The sequence below is a fragment of the Rhinolophus sinicus genome, linkage group LG10, assembly GCF_036562045.2.
Source record: "Rhinolophus sinicus isolate RSC01 linkage group LG10, ASM3656204v1, whole genome shotgun sequence".
NCBI classification, from domain to species: Eukaryota; Metazoa; Chordata; class Mammalia; order Chiroptera; family Rhinolophidae; genus Rhinolophus; species Rhinolophus sinicus.
Window position 1 is genome coordinate 67,559,105 of NC_133759.1, and position 12,880 is coordinate 67,571,984.

Consider the following 12,880-nt stretch of genomic DNA (forward strand, 5'->3'; position numbering starts at 1 on the left):
TTCGATGTCACTGATTCTTTCCTCCATCTGGTCAACTCTACTACCTAAGCTGGTTATTTCATTCTTAATTTCTTCTATTGAGTTCTTAATCTCCAGAAATTCTATTTGGTTCTTTTTAAAATTTCAATCTCTTTCGTAAAATGCTCATGTTGTTCTTTGATTGTGTTTCTGAGTTCATTAAACTGCCTTTCTGTGTTTTCTTGCATCTCGTTGAGTTTTTCCAGAACTGCAATCTTGAATTCTCTGTCATTTAAGTCACATATTTCCATATCTTTATGTTTCTTTTTTGGAGACTTTTCACTTTCTTTCTGAGCTGTCTTGTCACCCTGGTTATTCATGGCAATTACTGATTTATTATTTCTCTTCCTAGACATCTACAGGAGTGGCTTCTGCAACAGGTTGATAGGAAGAGGTCTTTCTTTTGTTTTCCAGTATTTGTTCGTAAAATGTTTTATTTTCTCTGACTGCAGCCTTTTTTTCCTCTCTCACACGGTAGTGCTATGTTTTCTCTGCACTATTCCAGCTTCTCACACAATGGGGGGATTCCCTGGGAGATGGGCTTCTCCTCTGTTAGTAGTTCGCCTGGTTCATAGGGCGCAGTGTCCGTGTGTGTTTGCGGAGAGCTTTTGAAGTTCCAAAGCTCTTCCTGCACCAGATTCAGAGCCCGTGTGTTTCAGCAGTTCTCTTTACTCCTGCAGTGATCTGCCCAGATAGGTGGGGCCAGGGGCGGGGTAAGTTGTGAGAGGTGGCCGAGAGCAAGGGCGGTGAACACCACCACAGCCGGTCCTGTTTCCACAGCTCCCTCCCCTTTGCCGGAATTAGTTGTGCTGCGAACTTGTGTCTGCGGTCCACAGTTCTCAGAACAGCGAATATTCTGTTCTTTTGATCTGACACTGCTACTGTTCCGCTTCTAGCACCAGGCAGGTGAGGGCAGGGCGAGCTCTGGGAGGGTAAGGAGGGGGTGGCTATTCTCAGTGCCTAAGGCTTCCGTTCTCTGCTTGGCAGTGAGGGCTTAAACCACCGTTTTCAACCTTCTTCCCTCAGTCTTTTCTCCGAGGTCTCTGCCATGAGCGTTGGGTTCAGCCGTGCTATATGCTGCCCCCTCAGCCCTGTGGGCCGTAAGCGGAGCCCTAGCAGTCCGAGTTCTTCCCTCTCCCACAGCTGCGGTAGTTCCGGGAAGCAGCGAGCTCGGAGCACTGAGCTAGGTCTGCTTCTTGCGCCATTGTTGCTCCGTCTCTGTACTTCTCCCTTCCCACCTTTCCCGCTCACTCAATTCACCCACCTTTAGGTGAATTCAGTAGTGGGCCTCTTCGTCTTGCCTGTCTGCTGTCCAGATAGGCAAGTCCTTTGTGGAGTTATTGTTGCTCGATTAGTTGTAAATTCAGGGGTGCTTTACAGCGGCTCACCTCACGCCACCATTTTGATGACGTCTATCAATGGCATTTTTAACTAGAATAAATAATCCTAAAATTTCTATGGAATTACATAAGACCCCCAAATAACCAAAGCAATCTTAAGAAAGAAGAATAAAGTTGGAGGTATCATGCTACCTGATATCAAACTATACTACAAAGCTATAGGAATCAAAACAGTGTGGTACTGGCATAAAACCAGATACATAGATCAATGGAAGACCATAGAGAGCCCAGAAACAAACCCACACCTATATGGTCAATTAATCTATAACAAAGGAGGCAAGAATATACCTCCTTTGGGGTAAAGACAGTCTGTTCAATAAGTGGTGTTGGGAAAATGACAGACATTGCTAAATAAATAAATAAATAAATAAATAAATAAATAAATAAATAATAAATGTAGGCCACTTTCTTAAACCATCTACAAGAATAAATTCAAAATGGATTAAAGACTTAAATGTAAGATGTGAAACCATAAAACTCCTAGAAGGAAACATAGGCAGTAACATCACTCTTAGTAATATATTTTTTGGATATATTTCTTCACTTAAGGGAAACAAAAGAAAAAATAAGCAAATGTCACTACAACAAACTAAAAAAATTTTGTGCGGCAAAGGAAACTACCAATAAAACCAAAAGACAACCTATTGAATTGAAGAAGATATTCTCCAATGGGACATACAATAAGGTGTTAATATCTAAAACATATAAGGAACTCATTCAACTTAACACCAAAAATCCAATTAAAAACATACTGAACAGACATTTCTCCAAAGAGGACATACACATGGCCAATAGACACGTAAAAAGATGCCCAACATCACTAATCATCAGGGAAATGCAAATTTAAACCACAATGAGATACCACTCACTCTGGTCAGAATGGCTATCATCAATAAATCAACAAACAATAAGTGTTAGTGAGGATGTGGAGAAAAGGGATCCCTCATACACTGTTGCTGGGATTGCAGATTGGTGTGGCCACTATGGAAAGCAATGTGAGGGTCCTCAAAAAATTAAAAATAGAACTAACACATGACCCAGCACCTCTCAGAATTCATACAAAAAATCCAAAACACTAAATTGAAATGACATATGCATCCCTATGTTCACTGAAGCATTATTTACAATAGCCAAGATACGGAAGCAACCTAAGTGTTCATCAACAGATGATTAGATAAAGAAGGTGTAGTACATATACAATGGAATATTACTCAGCCATAGAAAAGAATGAAATCTTACCATTTTTGACAACATGAATGGAGCTAGATGGTATTATGCTGAGTGAAGTCAGTCAGTCAGAGAAAGGCAAATACCATATGATTTTACTTATATGTGGAATCTATATAGCAAAATTAATAAACAAACAAAACAGAAACATCTCATAGATACAGAGAACAAACTGATGATTGCAAGATGGGAGGGAGTGGAGAGATGGGTGCAAAAGGTAAAGAAATTACAAAGTACAAATGGTCAGTTATAAAAACAGTCATGGGAATGTAAAGTACAGCATGGGGAATATAGTCAGTAATATTGTAATAATACGAAGGTCTGATAATTAAGTTTGCAAACTTGTTGCAACAATGTTGCTAACCTTTTTTTATATCAGAGGTGTGGACGGAAAAGGGGCCACCTATTAAACCTAACAAGGTCAAGAGGCTGAAAATAACCACATAAGATGGCGTGAGCATAAAAAATTTCATAACTAAGTGGGCCATGGCGGGAAGTCACATTTTTAGCCAAAAGCATCCTGCATAAAGTTAATCTGTGCCTTTGAGTGGGCCTGTCTTTTGTCTTTTTGCACCTAAGATGACATTATTGGAATGTCAGTAATCGCTTTTTCTGGACCAGAGCAGGAAAGTACAGAATCCCTCATTATTATTCTTGTCCCTTGATCAACATCTCTATGTGAACTATTAACTGTCCTGTACCACCTATGTGAAAGAAGTATCTGTCTCTCCAATTTACGTTTATCCAATCCCAGAAATTTCCCTACTTTGCTTTCTCCCATCTCCTTAATCTATCACCAGTGGATTTCATGTAACCCTCCTCCTTTGGGTCTGTGTATAAAATAAGCTGCAAAAGGCCATTTTCCGGAGCATTTTTTCAACCTGTTGAGATTTTGCCTCCTGGCAATTGTCGTCAGTTTGGCTCAAATAAACTCTTAACAAGTTTTCTCTTAGGCTGGATGTTTTTTGCTATCAGAGGGTATATTCATTATGAATTTGTACCAACTGGACAAACAGTTAACAAAGTTTACTATTTGGAAGTGCTGAAAAGGCTGTGTGAAAAAGTTAGACAATCTGAACTTTTTGCCAACAACTCATGGCTCTTGCATCACAACAATGCACCAGCTCACACGGCACTGTCTGTGAGGGAGGTTTTAGCCAGTAAACAAATAACTGTATTGGAACACCCTCCCTATTCACCTGATCTGGCCTCCAATGACTTCTTCCTTTATCTGAAGACAAAAGAAATATTGAAAGTAAGACATTTTGATGACATTCAGGACATCAAGGGTAATACGATGACAGCTCTGATGGCCACTCCAGCAAAAGAGTTCCAAAATTGCTTTGATGGATGGACTAGGCGCTGGCGTCAGTTCATAGCTTCCCAAGGGGAGTACTTCGAAGGTGACCATAGTGATATTCAGCAATCAGGTATGTAACACTTTTTCTAGTTCACGAACTTAATTGTCCGACCTCATTTGTGTGGTGTCAGATGGGTACAAGTCATATAGGGGAGATCACTTCATAAGTTATATAAATGTTTAGTCACTATGTTGAGACCAATATAATATTGTATGTCAACTGTAACTGAAAATTTTGACACATATAAATACATGTAAGAATATGAATTAATTTTAAACTTAAGACCTTGAAATTTTAATAAAAAGACAGATTTGATGAGAAAAATATACGTTACAATGCTGACAAAATTAAACAGAAAATGTGAATACTTTACAACAACAAAAGCATTTGCATCTGCATGTAAAAAATTCCTCACAATAAATATCACCCTGGACCCCCATAGCTTCACGAGAAAATTCTACCAAATATTAGAAGAGGAAATAAGATCAATCATACACAAATTCTTTAAGGGAGTAAAAAATTCCCAGGTTGGATCACTGTGGAGCACTGGTATTTTCTGTGTACTCAGGAAAGGGTAGTGTTAGATGGCAGAAAGGGAGCTGTAACCCAGGATGCAAACAATGGAGTGTGGTGTCAAGTGGAGGAAGGAACGATGTCAGGAGGGAGATATGGAGCAACATTTGTAAGTGCTAGAAATGAAGAGATTGAGATTAAGATTGAACATTGCATTTGTAAGTCTGTAGTAATTACATTTGGGTAGAGGCATTCAACTTTTTGTTTCAACATGACCCATAGTTAGAAATATATTTTATGCCGTGGTTCAGTACAACCATATACATTAAATACAATCAAAAGAACTTTGTCATTAGAAAAGGACAAGAACTATATTATTTCACTCATATGCGATATATAAAACAAAAAGCAACAAGTGAACAAACAAACAAAAAGCTCATAGACACAGACAACAGAAAAGTGGTTACCAGAGGACATGGGGGATAGAGGGTGGATGAAGAGGGTAAAGGGTGTCAAATATGTGGGTGTTTGGGTGTCAAATATGTGGGACTTTGAGTAATGAACACACAATGCAATATACAGGTGATGTATTATAGAATTGCATACTTGAAACTTACATGTTATCAACCAGTGTTACCTCAATAAATTTAATTTAAAATAATTGTCTCATATGACAATTTTATGTACGGTACATTTTGATGCTTTTTAAGTATGTTATGCTGTTTATGGTCATTATGATGTTGGTGAAATACATTTATTTCATAGCCCATCAAATACACTCAGTGGAGCTGAGAGATGATTGGGAAATGCAAAGTTCCGAATAATGTGGCTATACAATGCCTCGAAGAAGCTTGACTGTAAGGTGAGAAGACAGTTGAAGTAACAGCAATGAAAAAAAGTGAGTTTCCTTCAGATAGGCCTGTCCCTAGCGACTGAACATTGTTATTCATAATTGTCCATTTTAAGTAATTACATCATTACTACACATAGACACTATGTCAAACAGAGCAAATGCATGAGAAAAAAAAATACACTTAACACCAGCTAACATTCAAAATGGCCCTTTTTTTTTTCTTTTCTGGCTGTGCATCAGTCACCTACAGAACTATTTTATTTTATTTAGTTATTTTTTATTATTAGTTTCAGGTGTACAAAACAATGTAATAGTTAGACATTTCAACCCTTACAAAGTGATAACTCCCCTCCCCCAATCTATTGCCCCTCTGACATCGTATACATCTATTACAATTCCACTGACTCTATTCCCTATGCTGCACTCCATATCCCATGACTATATATATGTTAAATTATAGTTGACATACGATATTTTTCAGCTTCAGCTTCAGGTGTACAGTGCAGTGGTCAAGCATCTACACTGTCCATGAAGTGGTATCCCTAATAAGACATGTGCTCATCTGACACCCTACAAAATCTTTATAACATTATTGATTATATTCCCCAAACTGTCTTTCATATCCCGTGGCAATATTGTAGTTACCAATTTATGCTTTCTAATCTTTTCCCTCATCCCACCCCCTCCCATCTAGCAACCATCAGCTTTTCCTCTATATCTCTGAGACTATTTCTATTTACTTTGCTCATTTATTCAGTTCTTTAGAGTCCACATATAAGTGAGATCATATGGCATTTGTCTTTCTCTGACTGACTTATTTCACTTAGCATAATGTTCTCTAGGTCCATCCATATCGTTGCAAATGGTAAGATTTCAGTCTCTTTTATAGCCGAGCCAGTATTCCATTGTTTAAGTGTACCACAGTTTCTCAATCCAGTTGTCTACCAACAGGCATTTCAGTTGTTTCCAAGTCTTGGCTATTGTAAATAGTGCTGCAATAAACATAGGGTGCATATACAAAATGACCCTATTTAAAATAACAATATAGAAATTAAAATCAGTAGGATTTTGATTAATTGCTTCAATAGAAGTTTGTGACGTGTTGCTTGAAATAAATTGTATATAGATACTGCTGTAATACAAAGAATAATATCCTTTTTGTGAGACAAAAAAAATGAAGGCTAAGACATCTCTATAAGGACTCCAAACAAAATTTCCTCCCATCCTAACAGAGTATCAGAATCTCAGCTAATTTGGATGTTTAAATTTACAACTTCCCTAGTATAAAAAATATTATCAAGCAATGACTTACTTTTCTTATCTTGACGTTGATTTTGTCTCTCAACTGTAGTCATTTCCTGCCTACAAAGAAAAGAGATTACATGAGAAACTCCAGTTATCTGAAGCTGAAATTGCACTTGAAATAAATGCTTCATTGCTCTTAACCTAGATTAACAATGCAAGAGATAAATAAAAGCTTTCTTACCCTAGTTTTTTTTCTGTAAAACCATGAAATATAGCTGATAACACTGTATTATATAATTGAAATTGGCTAAGAGAATAGAATTTAAATGCTCTTACCAAACCAAACAAGCAAAAAAGATAAATATGTGAGGTGATAGGTGTGTTAATTAACTCAATGGGTTGGGAATCTTTCACAATTTATATATATATCAAATTATGACGTATACTTAAAATGTCTTACAATTTTATTTTGAATTATATTTTAATAAAGCTGGAAAAAACCACTAAATCAAGGGAAATAATTTAACAAATGGAAAATAAAACCTCTTATTGTATGAAATTTAAGGAATTACTAGATTATCAGACCATATTTATTACATGTGCGAACTATATATGTTCAATATAGTGAAATTTGGAAATATTCAAGTGAGAAGATTGAAAGTGACTTTATTTCTCTGCTGTTCTTGGTGAGGGAGTATATATCTTAAAGGTAAATGAGAAGGCCTTAGGAATTCTAAATACAAATTTACAATGACAGATATTAATAAGTGTGAGCTGGTGATGAGAGAAATAGAGATGATTTCTATAGGGACACGATTCCACACGCAACAGAGGGGGCTAAGAAGGGATGGAGTTGCCAGCACATCACAGTTTGTTCCTCAGTCTCCCAAACTACTAAACTAGAGGGGAATACAGAAGTGACCAAGGATACCACCTGTAATGACCTGCCCACCTCAAGGTCGGTAATACACACAGAACAGGAATGTTCCCAGGGCACAGGGAAGAGAACATTTGGTGAGGAAGCAGTCTGAGACAACATCAAAATCAATCCTGAATCTCAGCTTTTTTCTTTTCTGCACTCTCCCCAAACAAATGCACAAAGATTCACACACACCATTTTATCTCACAAATGACCTGCTTCCACTTAAAGTAGTAAGCACAAAGTTGCAAACATGAACTGGATATCAAAAATAATGTACAAGAAAGTAGAAACAACATATTAAAGGCAGATAAGGCAATAACTATATTTTTAATTATTGTTAATAATAATAATACATGGAGAGGGAAAGTGGGCTAGCATAAATCAGGAAAATAACAGATAGAAATTACAAACTCTTTAGAGAAATTAAAACAGAATTAAAAGCATCAAAAGCTAATAGAAATTCTTCTAAAATAAATTGGTAGCATGTGAAGCATGCTTGAAATAACAATTAAATGGTAGAAAACAAGGAAGTAGAGTGGTTAGAGAAAGGATGATAATTATGGAAAAAAAACAAGACCTAATATACACATAATTGTTATTCCTGGAGATGAGATCCAAACAAATGAAACAAAAGTATCTAATGATATAATAATAAAAGAAAACTCCTGAAATAAAGACTTGTATATCAAAATTGATTTTACCAAAAACCAAAATAACAACAACAACAAAAACCCACAAATCACACGGAACACCAAGATATGCAATAGCTTCTGAACTTTAAGAATAAATAATGAATTCTAGAACACCCATTGCAAAAGCATATGTGTAAAACCAAGCGATCAATAAGATGAGCTTAAGGTGGGCCAGACTCCATACCTGGAGACACACTCACAAAGTCGTGAGGAAGAGAGGATGATCCCAGAACTACATGACCCTCCAAGGAAAGAAAACATATTGTCAAATATCTTAGTACTCAGAGGCTATAAAACCTATGAGTTCTTTAGGGGAAAAAAAAGAAAAAGAAAACAAACGATGAATGTAAAACCATATTTGAACTTTGTAAAATGAAAAGTCATATTGCAAAAGGGTTGGTGAATGATGAGTCCAACTAGCTCAGCCAGCTGTCTGTGGTTCTAAGGGTCTGGCCATGAATACAAGCCTGTCTAAGTCCAGGTTATGAATTACCACCACCTACTGCTAATTGTCTACTCTCTGTTATACATACAGTGGGACAGTTTTGGGTCCTGTGCCTCACTGTAACTTCGAGAGTGAAAATCTCTTTCTATTTTCTTTTTAAAGCTTTTTTCTTTTAATTGACCTGTGTTATAGACTAAATGATGCCTCCAAAGAAAATTGATATGGGGAAGTCCACCCTCCCACCCCCACCATGGACCTCAAAATGACACTGTTGTATTTGGAGACAGGGTCTTTACAGAGGTAATTTAGTTAAAATGAGGTCATTGGAGTGGGCCCTAATCCAGTTTGAGTGGTGTCCTTACAAGAACAGGAAACTTGGACACAGACAGGTGCAGATGGAAGACAGTATGTAGACACAGGGAGAAGACAGGCACCTACAGGCCAAGGAGAGGGGACTCAGGAGAAACCCACGCTGCTGACACCTTGATCTTGGACTTAGGGCCCCAGGACTGTAAGAAAATAAATTTCTGTTGTTTAAGTCGCCCCGTTTGTGATACTTTGTTGTGGCAGCCTGAGCAAAGTAATACAACCTGATAGTGGAATTTGGACCAGACAAGACTAAGTATTAACACTATACTCCCCCTCATCCTCCTTATTTGCCGAGGGAGTGCCCTGCCACTTCCTCACTTTCGCTCTCCCTTCCACCACATGGACCTTCTCACACCCCAGAAGATAAAGCCATTAGCAAACCTCCCTTCTCTCATATCAGAACTACATCCAGATAGGAGATGGCATGACAAAGATGAAAACCCCAAACACCTATGACTGTCATAAATTGTTACCCACTAACATATTTAGAATCAATATGAAGCAAAGAAAAAGAAAACGTGAATATTAATGAAAACAAAATAGCAGTAAATTAATTTCTCACAGCCAATAACAAAAGGTAAGAAAAATGAGGATGTAGACTATTGAAATACATAATTAATTCTTTATTTAATAGATTAATTTCAAAATTGTGATCCTTAAACAAAAATTTATATAGTAATTTTCAAAACCTATGGGGCATAGTGAACATAATGCTAGCTCATACTTATGGAATGCTAGTTCCAGCCAGGAGCTGTGGTGATGAATAGACATTGTTTTTTTTTAACGTTATTTTCACAACCACAATCTAAAGTTGTAGTATTTAAAAATTCTAAGACTATTATCATATGAAGAAACTAAAATTAAAAGGTATAAGTAACCTGTCAAAGTTGATACATAATATATGACAAAGGACTTCGATGAAATCCACAAAGCAGAAATAACACAGATACTTATAACAAGGCAATAAAATTAGAACTTAATGTAAAAAATGTAAGACAATGCTTGAAATTAAAAACTACTCAGATACAAGAAGGAATAAAAAGCAAAGTAACAAAATATTGGATAATAACATTTCCTTTAACAAAATGTGGGGTACAGATAAAATATTTTTAAAGTAAACGTTATATTCTTACATACTCCCATTTCTAAACAAAAAGAAATTAAAAACACAAAAGTTAAGTTTTTAATTCAAAACAGTTAGAATAGCAGCAATTTCAAAAACTAAGGTAAGCAGAAGTAAGAATCCAATAAAGATAAAAGTAACAACACTGTGCCATCCTGAAAAAAGCAAAACAGAAATCCGGCCAGTGGTTCACGGGGCTATAGGTGAGGGGAGAGGGAATGGAAATATTTTATATCTTGAGTGAAGGTGATGGTTACACGATTGTATATGTTTTCCTAAACTTATCAAATTATTTACCTAAAAAGAGTGAATTTTACTGTACTATCCCTCTACAAACCTAAATTGTTAAAAAGTTAAGTGACTTGAAAGAGCTTATATTATCATTTTGATGAATATATTTGAAGTCATGAGTTAAATGAATGGTAGTCTAGTAAAATTAGATAACCAAAATTGACTCAAGAAGATGTAGATAACGTAACTTTATTCAAAGAGTATCATCCTGTCAAATTAGCCAAAAACAAAATTGAATCATTTCTAGCCCATATAAATCTTATATGTATTTCACTGAAATTAATTGGGATGGTCAAAATGGTTGAGATTTTCCTCCCCAAGCTGGTTAAAATTCTGTGTCTCACTCATAGAATTTGCTTGCATGGGGACACCCTAGACATGTAATTATTCTTCACTTAGTTATTGTCTGTTTGTAATAAAGACTTGCTTGTATTTGAAACTGTTGACACTTCAGTTCCTGTAACCGGGAAAAATTAGAGATTATCAGCTGATGCAGATCTCGCTTTAGACACGATAAAGCTTGACTCCATACAGAGCTGACTCATGGCAGCCTGGAAGGAGGAACTTGGTTCAGTAACATCAACAGATGTTTGCTATAATTTAAAGGGGAGTTGCAAAGAGTCACACAGTCCAGGCACAGCCACTCCACTGTTTCTACCTTTTTCTTGGTGCAGAGAAAGTGTAGGTGGAACATAGGAAATGGCGGATTCCTGCAAACATCTTTTCATATCACCAACAAATACCTGGGTCCTCCCCTCAGCCCCCCACCCTTTCACACTGTGTAAAAGAAAAAGGTCTATCTCTGAGATAGAAACCCAGACTTTGAGATTAAATGATTAGGAAAGAGGGAGGCTGAGTGCCAAGATATGAAACGCCCATGATTAACAAACAAGCATGGTGTTTCTGTTCATCTAAGCTGGGGCAAGCTATCAGTGTCCAGTTATCTGATGTTTTTCCACTGTTCTTTTTTCATTTTTTCCATTGAGCGTCTTGTAGGGGTTAGTCCACAGATAGGCACTAGTAAATCAGGTAGTGGTTAGTGCCTTGAAAGCACATGGTAAACTAACTAATATCAGGTTACAAGTTGAGAGAAAAGCATGGCAAGTACACGCAGCAAGCAGTGCAGGAAATCCACATGGCGTATTCGTACAGACTGTAGTCCGGGGTCTTGCAGAGGAGAGTGAGAGCCTGCATCTTCAGGGAGAGATGCCAGCGAGCACAAGTCCCGGAACTAGAAACTGTGTGCATGGCACAGCAGCATGTTCCAAGGCCCTGCAGTGAGGCTAAGTATAGTGGCCTGAAGAATAGGAAATGAGAGCAGGATGCCTGGGGACACTGCGTGAGAAGAGTGGGGAATGAGGCTGGGGAGCACACAGGGCTCAATCCCTAGAGGACTGTAGTCCCTGGTAAAGAGTTTGAACTTTATTCTGGATGCAATAGAGAACCATTGAAGGGTCTTAGGGAAAGGTATGATTACACTTACATTTTCTAAATGTTATTCTGGCTAAACATAAAGAATAAGTTGGAAATATGGCCACTACAAATAGCCAATGGAAAAAAAAACTTCTTTTATTTCAGCTACACATTTATACATTTGCTTTATATAAACATTAAGAAACAAAGCAGGTACATTTATACAATGGAGTATTACTCAGCCATAAAAGAGAAGGAAATCTTACCATTTGCAACAATATGAATGGACCTAGAGAACATAATGCTAAGTGAAAAAAGTCAGACAGAGAAAGACAAATACCATATGATCTCACTTATATGTGGAATCTAAAGAACTGAATAAATAAGCAAACTAAATAGAAATAGTCTCAGAGATACAGAGGAAAAATCGATGGTTGCTGGTTGTGGGGGGAATTGGGGATGAGGGAGAAGGTGAGGGGATTAGAAAGCACAAACTGGTATTCACAATATTGCCACAGGGATATGAATGACATTTTGAGAAATATAATCAATAATGTTGTAAAGATTTCGTAGGGTGTCAAATGGGCACTTCTCTTATTAGGGAGACTACTTCAAGGATGATGTAGATGCCTGACCACTGCACTGTACACCTGAAGCAGAAGCTGAATAAAATTGAGTGTCAACCATAATTTAATATATATATAGTCATGGGATATGGAGTACAGCATAGGGAACAGAGTCGATGGAATTGTAACAGCTATGTATGATGTCAGAGGGGTAGTAGATTGGGTTATCAGTTTGTGAGGGGTGTAAATGTCTAACTATTACATTGTTTTGTACACCTAAAACAAAAAAAGAAGAAAGAAAAGAAACAAAGAATGTGCACTAATACCTCATGTCTCGTTTCGATTGAGTCACCATCTCACCTTCTGCCAAGTCTTACAGGAAGTCACCAAAGAACTTTATCATTGTGACTCTAAGAGGTCTAAGATGTCCACTCTCACAGGA

The 12,880-nt window shown here is 37.1% G+C and overlaps 1 protein-coding gene across 1 annotated transcript in view; it reads right to left on the minus strand.

Annotated features, from left to right (window-relative positions):
- Positions 1–12,880, minus strand: part of GCSAML (germinal center associated signaling and motility like) — a 60,130-nt gene that overhangs the window by 19,627 nt on the left and 27,623 nt on the right. Inside the window, exon 3 of the mRNA XM_019719201.2 lies at positions 6,685–6,734. Within this exon, the coding sequence (XP_019574760.1) occupies positions 6,685–6,734 (50 nt within the window). The remainder of the gene's footprint in view (positions 1–6,684; positions 6,735–12,880) is intronic.